This window comes from Anopheles ziemanni, chromosome 2 (assembly GCF_943734765.1).
Source record: "Anopheles ziemanni chromosome 2, idAnoZiCoDA_A2_x.2, whole genome shotgun sequence".
In the NCBI taxonomy this organism is placed as follows: Eukaryota; Metazoa; Arthropoda; class Insecta; order Diptera; family Culicidae; genus Anopheles; species Anopheles ziemanni.
Window position 1 is genome coordinate 24,567,654 of NC_080705.1, and position 23,148 is coordinate 24,590,801.

The following is a 23,148-nucleotide window of genomic DNA, read 5'->3' on the forward strand; positions in this document are numbered from 1 at the left end:
GTGGTTACTGAGATAATCAAGGAGCGATTGCTTTAGTTTAATTAGCGAAAGAATCCCCTCGGTTGCGTGACAAATGTACTCGAGCGTGATAGGATATCGTGCTGATGGCGATTGCCAGATAATTAATATCTCATTGATAAGTACCTAGTGAAATGTTTACGATAATTTTGTACGACATCTCCCATTTCTGAAGTTAGTTTTGAAGTGATCAAATGTGTTGGGGTGATAACCTAAAGAAACAGAGCAGTGGGATTTAGAAGAAGTGCGATCACAAAATATTTAAAGGTGCGTGGGAAAGGTCCCAAAGTGTGTGTGTGCTCCATTCCGCACTCGCCTGCCATGATGTCGCCGGAGAGCACCGAAGAACAGGACCTCGGGGTGGTATATCCTGGCCGCGATCTGTCGCCACCGTCGGCGAAAAGGCTACGCTTCACGAGCGTGGACGAGGATGCGAGCGTGAGCTCGAACGCGGCGGACATCAACAGCAGGGCATGCGCAAAGGATGCACGCCATCGGACGGGAAGCATCACCGAGAGCGACGGTGAGCCACAGCTGGGCGAGGCGGAAGGCGAGGATCAGCCGGGGGGCGCGGGCGCACGGGGTCAGACGACATCCTCGCTCGACTACACGGCCGGAAGTGATCGCAGCAGTGGCAGTAGCTGCACGACAGCGATCTACGGTGCCGGTGACAGTGGCCTCGTTGGCGGCAAGTTCACCGATCCGTTCAACAACAACAACAACAACAACAATAGCATCGGTCCGCTCGGCGCAAACAATAACAACAATAACAGTGGCAGTGCGAGTGCGATCGGTACGAACATCAACAACAACTCGATCAAGAGCCGCCTGGGCGAGATGGACGAGGCGAAGTTTAGTGAGTTTAGCAAATTTCTAGCCGATAGCGAGAAGGACGAAAGCATGGCGACCATCCTCGAGCTGCTTCACGGTGAGTTTAGGAGGGGTTTTATTGCGAAGAAACGTTAGTTCGTTTAAATCCGATAAGCATAATTTAAAGTGGGCTGCTTTTAAGTTCCTTAAAATTGATTTGTCTTTTAAAGCTGGTCATTGTTGTAATTATAAAGTATTTTGCTGATACTTGCGCTTTTAGTTAAATTGATTAGGAAGTTAAATGAAGTACATATTGAAAATTAATTGTCATAATTTATGTCTTTGTCCAACCATTCGTGTTACTCAAACGGTTTAATACAAGGGTACAAATTTGACATCAACAGTATTGACAATATAAAACACAATTTATTAAATAGTATCGGTAGGTTTACACGAGCGGTACTAAAGAAGCTTTTTAAAAGTTTGTTTTGTTTTTTCAAGGGATTTAGATCTTTTGCATTGGTCACAATGATCCTTACAAATGAGAAGAACTCCCACAAACTACGATTTTCATACGTTTCACGAAAATTGACACCTATAGGATGCGTTTTGGTCATCTCATCTTTTTCTCCTTTTGGGTTAACATTATAGTAAGAACAAAATTGACAATTTTTAATTTTTGACAATATTGGAAATGTTTCGATTTCATTGGGTTAAGTTGATCAACAATTACTTTTTATGTTTTTTCAATTCACACGCTAAGTTTTGGAAGTATGGTACGAGTACGTATGGTTACGTAATAGTTAAAAGATCGCTTTTCGCGCGAAACAAAATATAATAAAATTAAGGAATGTCTCACTTTGCCTTGCTCTGGTGGCTTCTCGGTCGTTGAGTGAGAGTAAACATGACCTGCTTCACATGCTTTTTACGCGAGCTTGAATGACAATTTCACACATAACGGTAATGTGCTAAAATTGTCCCATTTAAGAGATAACAAAAAATAGACTCGCGATAGTAAACGTTCCTCCTCCCTCCCATGATGTGGACCGGCGTTACCAGATCAGCATAAAGTGAAGCTGTAGAGTTCCGAGACTCAACTGTCTCATGCCGGGTCGATCGTAAATTTAACTCTCACTGTCTCAGCATCGCCAGCATCATCGTGCCACACATCAAAATCATACACCGCGTCATGTGTTTAGGACTCGTGCCCCTCTTGCGGAAGGCCACAAAGTTGTACTTTGTTTTCCACTTTTTTCCCCATCCCCGAGGTTCACTGTTCAGTTAACTTCTAGCCCTGAGATTCTAACACAATTTCATTTCTTGTCCAGTTTCTTGCCAGGGGGTTTCGATGTGTGGCGGCAGCGTCGAGCGATATTAAGCATATTCAAAAGGCTCGCATTAACGTCGGACAATTCCCCGCGCGCTCCATTACGCCGGTCAACATTGTCCAATAAAACGGCACATAATAAAATTCTCATTCTTAAATAAACGAATGCGGGAACGGGGGCGCGCGATGAGGGGTTTGAGCGCGGGAAGCGGGAATCGACAGATTCCTTAAATGACGGGAGGGTCGGCCTCTTAACGAGGGAAGGATTAGAGAGTTCGGTGTCGAGGCGGAGTAAAAGATATACAACATTTTTTTCGATTCTTCCCAATCGCTTACCATGAAGGCGCTTGGCAAAAAGAAGTGCTTAGACATGAAATATAATTAATCCCGGGATAAGAACAACCTCCGAATCTAGAAATAACCGACGAACGTTAATACGAACGAGGGGCACGGGATCCGGGAGGGAAAACAAAACCGGCAACAAATGGAATCAATAAATGCCCAACGAGTGATACACGAAAACAAGAAACAACGGAGTGGCGGACAAAGCAAGGAATGATGAATTTGATGAGAGTGAGGAAACTCAAAGGGTTGTCGCTGATCGCGGAGAAATTTTGCCGCTAAATTAACTTCTAATTGATTTTCATAAAAGTGTTGTATCGACTTCGGTCGGCCTGATGTCGCATGGGGCAGCCCGAGCCATGAGATTTCTGGCAAAGCGCATGGAACCGTGGAATTGAAATTGAGATTTTTTCTCCCTCCTTTGCTGATGCTGTTGAAACATTAAAAAATTTCTTCGTTAAACCCTGGCCCTGCCGAGATCGAGTGTCGTTTTCGAGATCGCGCTCCAAAATCAACATCTTTCGGGCACTCGAAACCGGGCGAAAGATGATGTGTCTGCCCGGTCCGTGCTTTGCTTTCTTCCTTTTATGGGCTTCTAATGTTCCATTCCACTTGTTTCCTATTTTTATTCGACTGAAGGATCTCGATACGCGACCGAGCGGTCGAATCGGATTGAACCTGTGAATGCCTAGCGATACGCCATGACGCCGTCAGATTTTTCCTTCCCTGCCGTGTTGGTTTGGGCAAAAATTCCGTCCCGAAAAACCGGCGGGGTCAGGGAATTAGGAGAGAAAAGTTCAAAAGCATATAATAACATACATGTACCGGTCGCAGAGCCGGGCTCGGGGGGCTGAGGCGGGGCAGGAAGCAGGGAGAAGCAGAAAAGCACGATCCATTTGGGAATAGATGAAAACAAGTGAGAAATTGACATTAAGTGCCGATGATAGATTGATTCAAGAGCAAGCGAAATAATAAATCGAAAGATGGAAGCAGCAACCGATGGGCCCAGGGGCAGGAATGAGCAGGGGGAACGAGCGAATGAGCGGAGGAAGGAGCGAAAGAATGATCCTTGTTGGACAGGAGAATTTTGTTTTCGTTGTTTCTTTCGGTTTTAGGGGTTTCATTTCTCCTCGCGTTCGGCTTTGTCCGGCTGTCGGTCTATGAAGAGATCACCGAAAAGAAAGAGTTGAAAATCATTCGAAATCAAATTGGGCAAAGCCGTTCCTATACGAAAGGATATCTAATCCGCGGGTGAAACCTTTGAAAAAAAAGAAGCTAAAGTAAAGTGTGGTGAGGTTTTTTCATCATTCGTTGATTTATGTTCGGTGAACTGGAAGCATGTGAGCAGGGAGTTGAAGCTTTTCTCAACGTAGGGAAACAAGTTCCAAAACGAACCTCCCTGATATTATAAATAGAATTGAACATTGAACTGGAGGTATTCGTGATCGTCGGGGTTTTACCCGAGAGAGCATAAGACGAATGCTTAAGTATATTGAAATGATTAAGAGAATTGGCAACCGTGAGCTATTTCCTTCTTCATAAAAGTCGAATCATTGTAAATAAGAGGAATTAAAATGAATATAGTATTTTATAGTAAAAATCAATTCCAATAACCCTAGTCTTTTTTAAGGCCATGATAATTGCTCCGTTTCAAAATAGTTTTGTCCTCAAAACTTGTGTTCAGGGTCCAAACATTGAATCATCATTTTAAACGACGAAACACATGCTTGATTTTGTATTCGATACAGCGACTTTTATTTTACGCATAAGATGTTCTGTTCTGGAAAAGTGTCCCTTATTTGAAGATATTATTGTGTTTATTTGCTTTTGATTTGATACATGGTTTTGTCCACTAAAAAGATAGCAGATTTAATTTAGATACCAATTTGATTTCTTATATTACTTCTGCAACATAAATGGATGAAACAAGAATCGACGATTCCCTAATGAAATATAAACATGCCTCTTTTTTAGCCTCAAATTCTCAACCAAGTAGCCAACTATCCGTCCGCCGATGCATTGGTGGACGATCAATTGTGGTCGCTGTAAACAACTTGGCGAAGGTGAACAGTCAGACAAATGACGATGTTACGTTTATATTTCGGGACATTTTTTCCACCGCAAACAGTGGGTTTTAGGATGAGATTTTTCTCCCCTGTGCTGTCTTCACAAAATCGAACCTCTCTCACAAATTAATCGATCGCGTTTCGTCGCCAGATCAGATGACAATGCGCATTGGCAGCGATCTTTACCGGGGAAAGTGTGCACCTTGAAAGAATAGTCGTTGTTCTTACGAAAATAACTACCGATGATCAATTTTAAAAATAGTAAAAGAAACGGTTTTTTGTTTGTTTTGGCCACGCCGAAGGTGGCTTTCGCTCGGTACTATCGGATTGTTTAGCTCTCGTTGATTGTGTATAAAAAAAGCAGCAACATTTTCAAGTGCATCTTTTACATTTAAATAAATTGTTGGCCTTTCTCGTCCCGCTTTGTTATTGTACGTTTTGAAACGTATTGCTATTTTGATAGGGCAATTTAGGTAAATCTATGTGATTGTCAAAATGAAAAATTGTGGAAATATTTAAAAAATCAATGAATAAAAATATGTTTCAACTGAAAGGAAATGGCACTTATTGAAACTATTGCGTTGAATTCATCCCTACCGACTCGTTCATTAAGTGATATTACACATCATCCGATGGTTTGAATTACTGATGACGCAGAAAGTGACCACTTGGCACCAAATCTATGCCCGACCGCACGTATCCGGGCAAGATTCAGCGGATCCACTGTTGAATCATTTGACGGCAGAGTTTCGTTCGTGTCAGTACCAATTTCCCAGTCCCGAATGGGCTTGCTTTCGTTGCAATAATAACGATGAAGTAAAGTTTTGTCATCGTAACCGGGAATAAATTAAAAGCTAGCTTCCGCCACAAAGAGTGAAGAATGGACGGAAGGGATGGCCGAAGGATGGACGATACGTTTTATCAATTCCTCCGAGCCGCCGGGCTCCGAGATTGCGAGCGCATTTCTCGGCCGCTTCCAAAAGGGCCCAAGAAGGGATGGGAAAACTGTGCTCAATCAATGAAATTAACCTTTCTACCGAGATCGCCCCCTCCTCCGTTCCCGTGGGAGGCTTGGCCTCGTTCCCTATCTCCTATCTCCTCTTTTCCGAGCTCGAGCGTTTGGGACGCTTAAACAAACTGAAACCGTTCGAGGCGGAAAATTTTTCCTACATACCCGCGGAAACCGCAATCAAACCAAATTAGTCACAATAAACCAATAAAGCATCGAGGAAAGGAACAAAAAAAAATTGGTCCCCAGTCGCAGAACGGGGGGAGATTTCTCTGGTGGTTGATTTCGTTTCATACACTTGCTGGAATGCAACTTTTCACAAGCAAATGAACGCGCTCGGTTGGTGCTGGGTGTTTGTGGGTTTGTGCGACCACAGAGAGATTGCCCCCTCCCGGGGAAAGGGAAAGCAAATCAAAGCGAATCAAAGGCCGCTAGGACTCGGTGCGATTCTGCCCCGCGGATGGAAACATGTATGCGCCATTTGTGCGATCATTTGAATGTTGTTATGTTGATTTTTTTCCCTTCATTCCGTTGATGCGTGATGTTGGTAGTTGATCGTTCCTTTCTTTTTCGAACTATCTCCATATTGCCAGAGGTTTAGTCGGTACCATTGTCACTGTCGTGCGCCATCGGTGATTCTAGGCAAATGTGGCACAGAACTCGGAGGTATTACGCATTGTCCGTTTATGTTGCGTTAGGTGACACTTTACCGCGAGATGGTACATGGATTTATAATGACATAAATTATGAATGTTAAAGTTATGTTTGATTAGGCAAACTTTTCTTGCAAAAGGAAACAAAATTTTGAAATTTATAAATTAAATTTTTATATTGGATACATTGAAATAAAATGGGTTAAATGGAATCAATTTAATTTGATTCCAGTTAGCTAAATTATGGTTACTCAACCGAAAGATGATTTTTATTTCATTTTTTGTAATTTTTTCTTCAAGATATTACGTACATTTTTCATTATTCTCAATAATTAATGTGTTAGAATACTTATAAATTTCTTGTTTCGACGCTGGTCAACTATAGTAAACAATTGTGAAAAAATCTTTATATTTGTTTCTGTTGCTTTGTACATAGTTTATCCCTTGTTTTGTTCCAATGCTGTTAAGTTATAGCTGCAGGCAAAACATATTTCTATGCTTTTTGTAGCCAAAAACATTATTATTTCAGTTGCGAAATTAACTTTGTGCATAAATATTGAAAACATTCATTTAACATTCTAAATGAAATGTACAAAAAATAAAGAAAACATTAAATAAATATTCCAAATTATGTGTATAAAGCAACATTGTTAGAATACTTGCACTCACGATTCACCGTCGTCCGCAAGGCAATTTAGCTTACTTGTGTTCCATTGCCGCATCCACTGACGGTTTGTCATAAGAACTCCCGATGGGGCTATTGTTTTGAAATGGGCGACCGCATTCCTCCCATCGCACCTAGCGTGTGTGTGTGTAATTGATGATGTCACTGGGGAGAATAAAGAAATACCATTTCCTGTCGGTCCGGCGCCTATATCGGCCATTTATATATTCTGCCGATGGGCATTCGATGAGCAAGTGCTTTTATGGGTTAACATATTTATTATTCCAGCATGCATGTACGCACATGGGCAGTGGGTTATACATAGCTTTACAAGTAGAAATAAAAAGTTCTTACCCGCCCGGTTTGAAGGGTAAAACACAACGGAACGAACGGGCTTCCGGTTGATTTTGGCCACGAATTCAATTGTCTTTGGAGTATCGGTGTCGGTAGGGTTTCAAAAAGAGTGAAAACGTTCTGCTAGCGGTTTTAATTCTTCATTTGCATTTGTATGGTCGTGCATATGTCTTTAACATAATTTTGAATGGATTAAAAATACCATAAAAACATAAGGCTCAAGCATATTTCGAACTGTTTCATGTTTGCAAATGCATCACGATTGAACGAGTTACGTATCAACAGCATAAACGTACATTTCGGACAGAATTGCTCAGAATCTGTTATTTAATTAAGCCCGGAGAGTGCATGATTCAATCAAGCCTAATAAAAACCAGTCCCACGGCAGTTCTAGTGTTTATTTGCTTTGCCCCGACCCAGAACGGTGGAAACATGAGCTGCTGCAATGATGCTTTCGCTGAAAATCAAAACATACTCTTTGTGTTTATCCTTCGACCGAACGAACCTTCTTCTGGCGAGGCAAACGGCTTGACCGATGCTGCCGGTCAATGGTCCTTCGTAGGGGCGATGTTGTGTTTGATAAAATTCTTCCTCAATGATTTTCTTGAACCTGACGTTGGGAAGCTGCTTGAGAAAGTCTTAGTACATATGAATGTATATCAGTTCCAGCCACTTGACGTTATATCCGTCGGAGGGTATTTTCGTTGATGTGGCCTTTTCTTTTGTTTTTGAGTTGAATTATCTGGAACAGATGGACCTGACAGTGAGTGGCGTAGGGCTTGTGGTTGAGCAAGCATAACGAGGAACGGATTTTTCCGGAAACGAAATCGAATCTCGAGTTCGCGCGAAATATTGCACAGCGCTGAAGACCTCACAGCAACATAAATATTTACTTGTTTATGTTTTCAATAGTTCATAATGAATGAATAATTCATGACAGCCTTACCTCGTTCATACGCTATATCTAGCATTTTTTAAAGTTATTTTCCTTAGTTTTATGAAAATATTTAACATTTTTTGGATATAAAAACCTTCTGGCAAAGGTTTATTCAAAGTTTTAAAAACATATTTATACTTTTGTACCAACACGTTGGCAGCTTTTTTTAATTAATAGTTTTTCGCTTCTCTAATGTCTTTTAAGATTACTAGCAAAAACATCATGTTTATCAGCTTAGTTGTTCAATATTGGCAAACCAATTCTACGTTTCTCAATTTTCCGGTATAAGAAGTTCTCTTTTATGTAGGACAGTGTAGCAACAAACTTATCTTATCCTCATATCACATGCTGTTTCGTTGTCGAAATTAAACGATCATTAAAATCCCTTGTACAAGTTTACAGCTAAAAGAAAAAGTTTGATCAAAGCCTTACAAGTAGAGATTTGCAAATATCAATGGAAATACTTGACAAGTATTTGATACTTGCAAGTATAACATCCATCGGATCATAGACAAGCTCATTCTGGGATGCCTTGTAGCAGTCAAACATTAAGGACATAATAAAAATCACCCTTTCATGCTCGTTCGTTTCCCAACGCGATCTAATCGCCCGAGTTCTGTTGGTCCCAAAATAAAATAAAATGAAAACTCGCCAAAGCAACGAAACAAGCACAACTTTGTGCCCAATAAAAATCGTCCGTCATGTCAGTGTCGGCGTCGAACGCAAATAAGTAGATTATGCGGAAGCTTTTAAGACAATTCGCTCGCCCGTTCGAGGTGGTTTCCTTTTGTTGTTTTTTTTTTTGTTGATTTGCTTCGGGAGGTCAGCATTTCGAAAACGTCATCCCTTTGGCCGAAAATGAGTACCTCGCGCGGGACGAACCAGTTGACGCCAGCCGGGCGCGCGAACCGGTCGCTTTCTTGGCCAGGCTTCTTCGCCCAGCTTCGCCCTGGATCACTGGGAATGTTTTAGGCCACCGTATCATTACGCCAAAATGAAAGACTCTGCTCCCTAATGGTGGAGCTTCTGTGTTGGGGTTGAAAAATGGAAAGAAAAAAGCGCTAGAGTCAGGCCTCGGGAGGAGCCACAAAATTCCGCAGATTAGCACGAGCCGGATCGGCCGTTCGAGCGCGCGCGCACGCTCGTTGCTGTGTAAGGAAAATAAATACCCAAAAGCAACGGATCTTCCTGGGAGTCGTTGGAGGGTTGGTGTTGATGGTGCTGGGGCAGGCACGCGAAGCGCGAGAAAAGCCTATCTAGACATCCTACCCCCGACGCCGTTCTGGAGGCTCGAGAAGAGTGTGGCATAAATGGAGTAAATACAGCATTCGGACCCGGTCGAATTTTAAAGTAAAAAATTATGGACAAGGAACATTTTTTCTCCAGAAAAAAAACACACACACACATACAAAAACACAGCCTAGAGTGTGTCGATGGCGTTCACAATCGGTTGAAGCCGGTTGAACTCGTCCTACGATCGTTTCCCCGGTGTGTCTTCTAGGTCGTCCAAGACGTCTTCCTTTTGGCAAGTCACAGTTTGAGCCGGAGGGAATCCGGCGGAGGCGAACCTAAGCACCAAGAAAACGCCACCTAGGAGGAGTCGCTCCATCCCCACCGTCCATGCCTCACCCCGACCCAGGGACCTGCCAGGGTAGACCGAGGCGAAAATCAATTTGAACTAGTTTAATGTGTTCGATAAATCAATCAGGCCCGTGGAGAAATATAATAATTTTGGTAAATAATTTCATACATAATTTGTTGACGTCACGGTTCGGAATGCTCTCTCGGGCTTTGAATATGCTTTTCACCTCCTTTCTGCCTCCATCTCGAGGTACGCACTCCGGGTTTTTTGTTCGCCCGGATAGCTTTTAAGTGCGATGGCGACGAGTCTGCTTGGGCTAGGTTACCCTCGATTTAGCTCTTTTAGGTTTTAGCTTTCTTTGCGAGTTGTGTTTGATGCATTTAAGAAAAAAACATGTCTTATTTGGGGAATTCATTTTTCTTTCTTTTTCCGTTTAAATTGTACACCGTTTGTTTCGGATTTGCGCTTAATGGACCCAAAAACAAATTCCCGGTACGAGTCCCGGTTCAGTTAGGGAAAGGACCAAATCGAACTGTACCTCTCAAGAAAAACATCACGCCCCGGAGTCCAACGTTGTTCGGTATCGTGTGGATCGATCCGATTTCCGAAGTTTTGTTCGACGATAATTTCAACCCTACCGGTTTTGTTACTGCGGATTAAAAAAGAAACAACGGCCAATTGGAGCAAGTCCGTGAGTTACCCTTAAAAAACTAACCTTCGAAAGCAAACGCGTGCGCAAATCTTACAAACCACATTCGCCCGGTGGCTCCACATTTTGGTGGCCTTTCGGGAGATTACCATCGCTTAATTCCAGTTCGGACCTTATCCTCTTCCGCTGGCCGTGTGGCGTTCCTTGCGGTTTACCGCGGCTCTATTTGCTTCACCCAATGCCACCGTTTGCCACCTCCCGTAACCCGATCCCCCCGTGTCCCCGTTGTTGGCTGCAAGTTCTCTTCGGCAATCTGTATGATAACTTGTTATTTCTGAACACTGCGCGGTGTGTATGTGGCTTTTTTACATCACTTTTTTTTCACAATTCCATTTGGTGTTTTTTTCCCTCGCTTTTCTTGTACGCTTCTAATCTGCTGCCCCGCGTGGCCACTTCCAAGTGGTCCAGTTGTCTTCGGTAGGCTCTGTTTCTTTTTCCTGTGTTCCTGTGTGTTTGTTGGCCACATTTTGCCACGTATAGTGTTGATATTTTTTGTATTGTAGTTTATTACCGGTTGCTGCCTCAACGATCGCTCTCCTCGTCGACGAGCCGTACTTCATTATTGTCCAGTTCAGCTTCAAACCGGCCAGCTCTATTTTGGGATATTTAAATCGTTCACCTTCAGCGTGGCCCCAAACGCCTCAATCGGGAGGATTGATGTAGGAAGATTAAGCGTGTCGGTGTGTGCTGTTGTTCAGTTCCCTTCGCAGCTCTGGCCTGCTTCTAGCTCACTTGCAGCGTTGTTTCTAATCGATATTGATTTACAGATAGAGCTGGAAATGGTCAGGCAAGAAAAAAAAAACATACATAAATGAAACCCAAGATCCTGTGTCGGCAAAGAGTTGCAAAAAGTCAAAAGTCTAAATTCGTTCCGTTCGGCGAGAACGACAGGGAGCAGGTGGATAACGATGTCAAATTCGAAAATCCCCTTTTGCGAGTCCTTTTTCTCGTTCCCACCTGGACACTTGTCACATCATATGTTGTTCCGCCGCGGTTCGAAAGAAGAGAGCAGAAAAATCATAAACTAAATCACAAGCGTTAATCATAAACGTAAGTCATAAACGAATCATCAATCGGACTTCGGGCGCGATAAAATGTGGCGAACGAAATAGGAGGGGGAAAGAAATTATTGAAAAGATCGAAATTGAGCATAAAAAAAACGCATAAAAACAGGGCGGGAGTCGCGGGAGCAGATCCGCGGCCTTCAAACGGACCAACCGAAACCAACCGAACCAACCAACCGTCAGCCAAAAGGCAAACGCAATGAAAACAATGAATTGATTGATGTTAAAAAACACATTTATCGAATCATGATTTGCGTTTGTGTGCGTTCCGTTGAGATGATGTGCGTTTTGGATGCTGCTTTTCCACACACTTCCGAATGGTGGTGGGGATGGTGTTTTTTTCTTCTTCTTCTCTCATTTTCCCGCTGCCCCACGGGATTCCCTTCCACGTTATGGGTCACTTAAGTTTTTTCTTCTTCGCCCCGAGTACGAGGACCATCATCCTCGGGAGGCAGTCTATCAATCTGATCTTTGTGATCGGCATCATCATCTCTTTCTATATTAGATTAAAGGGAGAAAAATGCTACGTTTCAGCGTAAAATTCAAACCAAAAGCCCAAACCAATTGGACCGACCCGTAAGTGGCAATGTCGATCGTGGTCTCCCCGAGCCACCCCCAACCTGGGGCAGGAGGATGCGGTTAAAATATAGCGAATGGAAGAAGCAGTTGGGGAAAGGCCATCGAAAGCCCAACAGAAGGAACGGTTGGTGGAGAAAATAGACCTGGATGGTTTGGTAATGAACGGCCGAAAACAGCATGATGAGCTTGATTGTGCTCAAAGCGAATAAAGTGATTGAGGTTTTTTTTACTTTCTTTCGAAGGTGTCGGGTCGCTCGAAAAGTAATTCCACTTTCTCGATGTCCTGAGGTGAGTTTGTCCAATTTTAGAAACAGTTTGAGTGAGGCACATCAAGCAATTGCAAGTTTCTAGTCGGTTGGAGATTGGATTGATTAGAATAGATGGATGTTAAGCTTGTAACTCGTAACATCTTTCACAAATCTATGTTAAAAAGTGAGAAACATATTGGGGGGGAGTTAATAGCAAAACGCTTTACTGGATCATAATGGAAAGCTGATTGAGCGTTTAAAAAAAGTAGTAGCATTATATTTCAAATATTTTAACCTGTATCCATCAAATTGTGGTTGATTCTCTCTCGAATAGACTGACATTTGCTTTACAGTTCTCTCCTAACCATTTATAAATGCTACTTGCCACTTTCAACACTTGCTATACACATTAAACGTGAAGGCCGTTCATTGAAAACGCACGCATCCCATTCACCTTAAATCTGTCATCCAACGAGAGTTATTTTGTTATTTATTTCGTGTGCAAAATAGTGAGAAAAAATGCTGCGTCCTTCCTTTCGTTAAAAAAAAAACAAGTTAACTTATTTTTAGCTTAATGCCCATTACGAGATGATGAAATGATTCTTTTTATGCCTTTTCTTACATACTTATTAACCCTTAAGAGAGCAATTAAATTTGAGCTACTAGAAAAATATTGAAACAGAGCCTAGAATGATGTGACATTATTTTAACTTTGGATAAATACATGTTTAAATTTTGCAAAAATTATATTTGACATATTTATCGAATGTTTTATAAGTATATCTACAAAACTAGCACACAAAGGATGCTTTGAAAGGGCATACATAGATCAATGCTGCTTTAGAAACTTGAGATGAGCTTATGCATTTGTTTTCAACGCAATCGTGGCCCGTTTAATTTATTAGATCAACCAACATTGTACAGTAAAATTTATTAAAATAATTAAAATATTTTAAACTGTCACAAACTGTGTACAGCAAACACACTCCCCCAGTTCCCCTGTCAAAAACAGCAGCTCATTTTTCTACGCTCTTTTAACGCCTTGTCTCTGCAAGGGTTCACTGTGCATTTGTCTTTGGTTTATGTACTTTCCTTTCCTTTGAGTATCCTAGCATTAAAATCTCCTTCGAACGAGCCGACATCGTGCATCCGTTGTGTAGCCTTTCTCTCCGATCGATTGACAGCGTGTGTTTGAAGTCGCTACATTCACTGGAAATATTTCGCCAAGCAAACAAAAAACTGGAGCTAAAACCTATTTTCCTATGGAGCTTCTCACCCCCTGGAACTAAATGAATCTTTTGAAATTATCCAGCAGTGAGAGCAACGTGAAAGAAGAAAAATGTATATTAAAAATACAGACATCATGAGATGTTTCCTTTAGTGGCAAAAACCGAACCGATCAAATGACTGAAAAAATGTATGCCTAACGGAGTGGTGTCCAGTCGTTTGGTGTTGGCTTATTTTTTCACCACCCCCCCCAGCCCCCATGAAGAGGGGGTTGAGTTGCGTTCATAGAGCAGTCAACCAGCGTCAGGCTAAGGCCGACGATAACCGATGATGCGGAGCGGCAAGAAATATTGGTTGAATTAAAATAAATCAAATGAAACGAACTCACTCGCTCGGTCCGATCGTGCCCAGTATATTGGTCGAAATCGGGAGGAGAACTAACATTTTGCGAGTTCTCGTTGGCGTCAGCGCGGTCGGTTTGGGGTTGGGTGGAATTTTCGGAAATTTCTGACATACCATTAGCATTGATCTCCTTCACATATTCATCAAAATACTGGTTTCTGTCATTTTTCGATTTGGCTTTTGGTACACATTTTTTTTCTTCGGTTCTCCTCCGCACCGCGCGGCAGGTTCACCCACTTCCCCCCGCCGGCCACTGGTCAACATAGTCAAGATCATGGTTAATTTTTCCATTCTCCCCCGATTTTTAAACACCCTTCGTCGTCGTCCATTTGCTTTCGTCCTTCACCGGGGCGCAGGTCTTTGCAATGACTTAGCTAAAGCAGAACCTGCCCCTTTCTGAGGTTCGCGATTTGATACTTTGTTAGCGCGCAGATCGAGCGCCGGATTCGGATTGCGCGATGTGATTAAAAGAAACAAAAAGGCGATAAAGTAAAACACCCAGGCCGGGAGAAAATGGAGCAGGAGAAAATGCAAAATATCTTACGTCAGTAAAACAAAGCACGCTCAGACACATGCACATGTGGACGGTTAGCTTTGGCCGATCGAAGCGAAACGAGAAAAAACGTGAAATGAGGACGAAAATCTTGAAAAGTCGAATCAAATAATAATCAAAACTCAGAAACGGGGCATGCCGGAATTCCTTCCACTTTTTGGAATATTTACAAGTGTAATCGGCTCAAATTGCTGACGGAGCTGTCGCTTCGCTGGGGCTAATCCATGGCCTTATGTGAGGGTTGACCCATGGCGGGAAGTGCTCGGAGTGTGGTTTGCCTTGTAGGTATCAGTGAGGCTGAACAACGAAAACGCGTAATTTGAACTTGATTTTGCTCCCGATTTGGTAGCGGAAGCAAAGTCGAGTTTTTGATATGATTTTGATTTGCGCCAAGTGCAGTAGGTGTGGAGCAATTGTTGGCCTGAGCGGATTTACGCCGGAAGAAGTGAAGCATGGCACCAGCTGGCAGTTTGGGTGGGGATGCAATGGTATTTGCTTACATTGCCGGCAAACTGATAAGATAATTCTAACATGTTTCGAACGATTAATATTGAACAAACTGCGATTTTTTTTTTTAAACAAATCATTATTTAATCAAAATTGCCATCAAAGAAAACGAGCTATACAAAACCCAGTTCGTTTAGTTGAGTGTAAGTTCGACATACTATCTGTTGAAACTACTGAACAAATTGAGCTACAACAGAACTTTCAGATAAACATCATCGCTGCGTCAGCATAGGGGGATGTCTTTAGTTATATAAAAGGATCGAAGAGCACACCTTCAACGGGTTCATTCTAACTAAAAGTAGAGAAAGTAAATCTATTTTTTTGTGTTTTAAATGCGTATCTCGTACGATTACCACTTAAGAATAAATACAAACAAAACGAGAAAAAAGCAAACTTTTCAATGGGTAACAAAAACTGTAAAATTCGTGGTAAATTGGACACACTATCAATAATTTTTACACTATCCATAATTTCAAAATTGGTTAACAAAGAAGGGGAAACTGGCTTATTATATTTTCTGCTAAACATATCATTACTACATATTTGTTAGAGAATCTCTTAATCATGGGATGGATGATAGAATTCAATATACGAATTTCAACCGTCTTTAATGTTTCAAGCTATACAACTTGCTAAACAGCTGTGAAATTGAGCATGAAAAGTTGAATAATTTCGAAATTGTGTTGAAACATTTAGGAATTGGAAGGAGAAAGGCTGTAACCGACAGCACAGTGTTCGCACTGTTGCATACATTCCGGCGAAATCAGACGTTAACGACTTTTCCTTTTTTCATTTCCCCGTTTTCAGATAATTACGGTTTGATACAGCGATACGCGTCCGGGTACGAGTGCAAGCACGAAAAGTGTCAGTACGAGAGCCTGCACGAGCACTTTCACTGCCACGACACGTTCTGCCGGGGGAAGGTTCTGTACAAGAAGTACGAAATCATCCGTCACCTGAAGTGGCACAAGAAGCGCAAGGAATCGCTCAAGTACGGATTCTACCGGTTTTCCTCGTCGGACGACTGCAGCATTCAGTACGGTGCGTGCCAGCACAACCACAAGCACACCCACTACCATTGCGTGCACGAGAACTGTGATAAGGTGTACATCAGCACCAGCGACGTCCAGATGCATGCCAACTATCACCGGAAGCATGAGGCGATCGTCAAGAATGGGTGAGTAAAGAAAAGAAAACGGAGGAAGTGGTGGAAAAAATGGCAAGCCTCTTATTTTTGATACACATTTTCTATTCGATTCAGATTTCAACGGTTTCGGGCAACGGAAGAATGCAACACGGATTATTGTGTGTTTCGATCGCAAAGGACGACGCACTTTCACTGCAGAAGAGAAAATTGCAAATACACCTTCAAAAATAAAGCTGACATGGGTAGGTTAAAGGTGGATTAAACCGGTGAGTAACTTTGGTACTAACAGATTTTCTTGCCTGTTGCAGAGAAACATAAAACATACCACCAGAAGGACGAAATGCTCCTGCGGGATGGCTACAAGAAGTTCCTTAAGACGGAAGACTGCACCTACAAAGATTGTCGGTTTTCGCGGGTGTGCAATCACATCCACTGCATGCACGAAAACTGTCGCTATGTGCTCCACTCGAGCGGTCAGCTGTTGAGTCACAAGCGCAAACACGAGCGCATGGATACGGAAGTGGACTACCGGCGGTTTCAGATGGCCCGGAGTTTGCTGGGTAAAATCAGTAACCAACCGAAGCCGGATGAAGCGGTTCCGGCCGCTGGTGAGAATGTACCCGAGCGGCCCGTCGGCGTCGTCGAGGAACCAAGGCTATCACCAGCTCCAGCGACGGTGTCAGACGGTTCGAGTTTGACAGGGAAGAACCCGTTCCTCGATCTACTGTCGGTTATGGCGGAAATAACCTTCCGTACGCTACCGATCCAAATGATGTACCATATGCGCCTTCAGCTGTTGCAGCAGATGAGCTACGAGCAGGTGTTCGCTCCGGAGAACGTGGAAATGTTACGCAATCTCACGATGATGGGAAGCATTGAGGAAGCTTACCTGAGCCAATTGTACGGCAGTGCAATGGGTGTACCTCCAGCGACCCTTCTGGATCATATAGCTGGACAGGCACAAACCACGGTGGCGGCAGGCCATGAGGAATCTCTTGGTACGAAGCGGAAATACAAACCAGACGACACCACCGATCACCGGGATCAACACACAGATGTACCGTTGTACCTGAAAAAGGAACCAGTGCTAAGCAGTACGCCGCCTCGTTCGAAATTACTGTCGAATCCTTCGGTCGACTATCGTCTTCTTAAAAAAGACGACACCTCGGTGGCGTCGAGTACTCCCGTCAGCTCGAAAGGATCACCCCACGATGGTTCTTCACCCCTCGATCGGGATCATCGGACACTGCTGGAAACGGCAAACTTTCTTCAGTTCAGCTCCAGCAAAACCCTGTTCAACCGGAAGCGAGGTCGTCCGCGTAAAAACCACGTGATGGAGGTGTATAACAACGTAAGTATCGTGTTGCATGTGGCCCCCTAGCCCCTATTTGTGGGTAACTCCTTTCAAAACTTTGTAACTCATTAACTTTCCATTTCCTCTCTTTCGTATTCTTTCCCATATCTTATCTTAACGTTTGTACAGGACAGACAGCCTATCTTGTCCCTCCACTAACTACTGTAGACTATCAAACTTCTCTAAATCACCTTGTTTCTATCATCTCAATCATGACAAACTCATCTCATCCATTACAAAATCGCCCGTAGACTGCTAGTCATCCAGAATGGATGACATAGAGATTTTGTCTCTAACCGCAGTCGAACGTCATGCAAGAGACAGAAATAATACAACAAAGCTCTATTCCCGGTCCGGGTGTTGTGCACCCTCTTTTGCAACCATTGAAACCCCTCGAAAACAGGTCCAGGACTCACCGCAAGCCATATTCACCAGCTTCAAGTTGGAGAAGAGTGAGTCCAAACCGTCCACGGATGTCCACTCGGCAAGCGTTTCGTCAAGGGACGTCACACCGGCGGTGGTACAAGAGGCGGACCGTAATGGAATGACCGGAAGGAGTCTCTCCGATGGATCCGGTACCAACAGTTCCACTACCACACAGTACTTCCCAGGAAGCAACTACCTGCCATTGGCCACAAATGTACCGCAGCTCGGTGGGTTCGACTCGGCGGCACTGTTTGGCAACTTTTCCCAACTGCTCGAACGTCACATGCGGGAAGTGAAGCATGAACCGGTGGCCACCGTCACACAAAGTCAAGAACATCAGGAAAAGGTAAGCCAACGTTCATCAGAACATGCCTCAGACGACTTACGCATCCGGTTTTCCGCTTCCAGGTCCGGTCTAACCACCTTAAGTGTGTCGTCTGTCGGAACCTTTTCGAGACGTTCGCCGACATTAAGAACCACGAGTGCCACGGTGACCGGGCGGCACTGGAGAAACCCTTGCTGGCGTATCCACCGTCGCTGGCGAGACAGGTTGGACCCCCCTTGGTGGATTATCGGACGCCTATCGGTGGAATGGAACCGGAGGTGGCGGCTTCAGTGTTTCGAAGCAGTGCGACTAGTGGCTCGAGTGGACCGATGCCACCGACTTCTGCGGCGCCAACGCACCATGGGAAAGATTCTATTTCACTGGTCAAAACGGCAGGGACGTTCTTTCCCGATGTGAACGCGAACAAGCTGAAGTACGCCTGAGATACGGACGATCTGAGACGAATTTAAACTTAACGGATGAGGCTCTATGTGTTGAAAACACATGTTTGTTTGTCGGTAAATCGTACATCGATTGGCAGAAGAGACAACGCACGTACCATATTATGTGTCATAAACCGAATATACGTATTAGTAAAACACACCGAAGAAAGACAGATGTAGAGACTGTAATGGACGTAAAAGTGTACGGGATTAGATAAAAAGTGCTCGCTCTCTAATGTGTTATCCAATATTTTCTCTGGCATAGGATAGACGGTGGATGATGTAGGCAATGTTTGACGAACTCAGAGTATGATAAGTTGTTAGAAGCCCAAACAATGTACAGTAGGTTAGCGATATTTTAGTAATAAACAAATATTTAAGCTTTGAACATATCCCATTTGTTTTTAAACGTGATTTGGAAGAAAGTTAAAAGAATCTGTCCTCTTCAAATTTATCGCCTCAAAGACATAAAGATATGTAATACAAATCAGGAATGAAATTGGCTAAAATTATAAATCTGGTGGGTGATGGTAATGGTGATGGTTATCCGACCTGCAATATAAATATTAGCAAATAAAATCTTATGTAAAATCGTGGTACATTAATTTATCTTTTCATTGGCATCAAACCTCTCTGAATAACATTTGAATGTTTTTAGTTTGACACTCTGGATCATGGTTTAAAAGTACTAAACTATAGAAAACTAGATTATTCCGCGGCAAACTCATGGTGATGAAACATATAATATATATTTTAACATCTCATAAACAATTTATTATATTGCTAACTCAATTTGGCGTGGTTCCTAGCACAACGGATAATAGTTCTACTCTAATACTTTCTTTCAAATGTATGGAAACTAGCAACATGATCTTAATTCGGTAAAGTTCTATGCTGACAACAGCTTTCCGTTTCGATTTGGCTATCAACATCCTCTTACTTTGGGGATTTTAGTACTGTTGTTCACGCCATGATGGCCACCAAAAACCACCATTCAGTAGAAAATGCGATACCAGAGCAAAACAAAAAGTAAAAACTAAAAAAAAAACGATCCCACACGCCGACGCGCATGGCTCAGCGCATGACGGTGCGATAGTCAAATATTTGCATTCCCTTGCCGTTGCCGTCTCCGTCCGGGGAGGACGTCGGACCGTCGGCATGCGCGTCCGGAGAAGAAAGTGATACCGTGTGGCGGCCACCTTCCCATAAGGTTCCCGGCAGATAAGGAAGCACAAGAAAGAAAGGTGTGAAGTGATGGAGGTCTTGAGGAAAGAAAAGGTTTTTATTGACACGCGAGTGAGTTGAAAAGTGACTTGTTTTGTTGGTTGGTTTTATTATATTTCTTTAAAATAGTGTGAAGTCAGATTAATTGTAAGTGAACAACTTTCACACAAATGATTTGTCAAGTTTTCATGCTTAAAAATATTCCAGAGGCTATACTGTTAAAAAAAATTAAAAATAATGTTCTTCGTTGAATACACAAATTATTTACTCATTTTTCAAAATTATTTTAGGTTTGCTGAAGGTTGAATATCTTTGTATGATAAATGGCATATTTGATCGTGTTAAAATAATCATCCTTTCAGGTGTCTGTAAACTAAACACCCACCATTTTTCAATCCACCCTCGCCGATACGGATGACGTCACGGCACGATTGAGCTGCGCGCACCTCTGACCAGCGGCTTCTACGGCCACCTCGGAGTAGTATCGACCGGGCGCGTCATCGAGTCGCACGCGCAACTGTCATCGTCTCGCGTCAATTACATGCACTTTTTTAAGTTTCGCTACCGAGCAACGGACAAATTGAAGTGTTGACGAACATTACATCAGTTAGTTAGTGGTGAAACATTGTGTATTTTAAACCTATGTTGGTTAATGTTCGTTGAAGAGTTTATCAAGCATCTAACCTTGTGTACATGTCTTTATCATACGCATGATGTTGCAAGCATGCTCCCCCGATGTGATGTTGATACATTCTTCGGTCAACCCTCTTTGAAGAAGTTTCTCAATGTCTTGTGGGCCGTGTGTGGATATCAACTACAGTTCTACGGTATTGTGTCGAGATCAGAATCAGATAACCGCTGATAAGTGCCTACTGGTCGTTAACGGAAGGTAATCTGCTACGTTAAAGTCAGTTAGTAGTGATAGTGTGTCACTTTGGTGAGCAAAACCAAAGCGATGATTATGTGATTCCCGAGTAAGTACATCTAGAATGGAATTTCCCAAGTAGCTACATCTGTTTGCGAGTATCGTGAATCGTTCAACCTTGTTTGATGGGATAATGATCATTCTTTTCGTGCCTAACCAGTGTGAAAATGAAGTGAAACCACGGTAGTTGAAATTTATTTATGTGTGTAATAAAAAGTGAACGCTTATACGACTCATTGGTCCGTGTCGGTGGATCGATTCGGAAGGGAAGTTGATAGGAAAGAAACCCACCACACCTCGCAGAAGAAATCCTTCCCGGTTTCGACCTAGTCGAGTACGTGATTCGCCACGGTGAATGATCTCACAGCCGCTAAACGTGCGGAACCGATCGATTAAAAGTGATCGCACCAATTGCATCGTCACTGCACCGATCGTGCCTGCAATAATGGCAGTATTTCGTGCCGTCTCACTCGACCCCGTGCACGCCCTCGCCAGTGTTTAGATGCGCCGAGGTCATTCAATTTGCATTAAATGCATCGAGGGCGCTCGGCGGATGCAGCCTGTGTGCAGCTGTTGGTAGAGGCAAACAAACGATTTCGTACCCAGACGATTGCAATCGTGCGATAAACGCAGCCGACGATGGCGCTGGTAAGTGTAGTGGATTGATGCACCCGAGCGGAGGGGAAAGTGTACGTACGGGGCGGATCGTGCGGGACGTGATGGGAGTAGAAAAGTGTTGGGCCGATTTCTAAGGAACTAATTATGACGATACAAAATGATTTAGTTTGTAGAAGTGATAGCAGCCTACGCGATAGTGATAACTATACAAAGAGATACTAGAAGAAAATTGAATTATGAAACTATAAATATGATGCAACATAACATTTGAAATGAATAAAAAAATAGTTCGAAATAAATAGGAAACGTTATTGAGAAAACAATGAAACAACCTGCTAGGACAAACGAATCAACAAAATTGTAAAAATAAATTGAAAAAGACGTGTCGAACGTGTTCATCTTAATCCATTTTGAATCTCTCTGATAAACCAACATTTCCAGTCTATTCTAAATTAAGAATACTGCCAAGATATAAAAGAGGATTCGATCTTTTCGCATAAAATCTTATTCGAGATTTTCGATCTGAAGGTATACATTAATTCAGTCGTATTAAGTGTTTAGACAATAGAAATACTATAAATAATTTCTATGGTGTAACAATCGATAGCCTAACGTGTACAATTTTAAAAATATTTAAATATTTAGCTTGCTTATCTCATACTTCGATCAAACGTCCGTTAATCAATGCACCCATAAATGGGTGGTGCTAAGCGAAGAGAAAAAGAACTGCACGATCGAGCAGTCGTAAAACAACAACATGATTCCGCATTCCAAATACGGCCAGAAACACCAGAACAGCCAGAGCAAGGTGGCTTTCGCAGTGTTGACTTCTCGTTCTTGACGAGTTGAACGGACAGCAAACAAGAACGCCAAAGTGTTACGTACCGGGTCGTTCAAGAATTTAGCAAATCCGCGCATATACGACGAAATACTGCTTATCCCGCGAATAAAGCTACATCTCCCTCCCTCGGTGGCTACACAAACATAAACCGATCGTGACATCATTCGTGGACCCGCGGCGTTCATTAAATATTCACCGCCACCGAGCACACGGGTGGTAAGCGCATTAGAAGACAAACACTAATCCAAACTCCTTGAAACCGGCCCCCCATTTTCGGGTGGAATGAAGTAAGAGAGCGTCCGGGGGATGTGAGTGAATGAGGAAGCAGGCTCCAAACCGGTAAGTCCGGATCATTTTTTGACCACGACATGGTAGCGTCGCATCATCTTCGGCCACAGCAGCAGCAGCATCCCGGACTCGTGTGAATCTTCACCCGAAAAGTGGCTTGCATTATGGGTGATTTCATGAACTCCCGCCGTCACAACTTCTTGGCGAAAAGGTCGAATGGGTCAGGGGAGCAAATCTTCTTACTCGAACCTCGGGCTATCTCGAGATCAAAACAAATTGAAGCTCATTATCTCCCCGGGCTCTCGGGCATTAGTTCTGGCACCGAAGTAGTAATGATGGTTACAGTTGGGGTCAATTTTTCTTCATTTTCCAAACAGGAAACGTGCCCGTCAGCGAAATGGAAGCGAGTCATCGTCATTGTGACAAGCTCATCAGGCTGGTGGAGGAACTAGGACATGCTTTGATTTGATTAGCAGGACATTAATAACGAGCTCTATTCGTGGAAG

At 43.0% G+C, this 23,148-nt stretch overlaps 1 protein-coding gene across 1 annotated transcript; it reads left to right on the plus strand.

Annotated features, from left to right (window-relative positions):
* The first annotated feature begins 339 nt into the window (after positions 1-339).
* Positions 340-18,746, plus strand: LOC131281942 (uncharacterized). Its single transcript, XM_058311317.1, has 6 exons — positions 340-946; positions 15,859-16,228; positions 16,313-16,440; positions 16,507-17,549; positions 17,956-18,294; positions 18,387-18,746. The coding sequence occupies exons 1-6, from the start codon at positions 340-342 to the stop codon at positions 18,744-18,746; spliced, it is 2,847 nt and encodes a 948-aa protein (XP_058167300.1).
* The last annotated feature ends 4,402 nt before the right edge of the window (positions 18,747-23,148 follow it).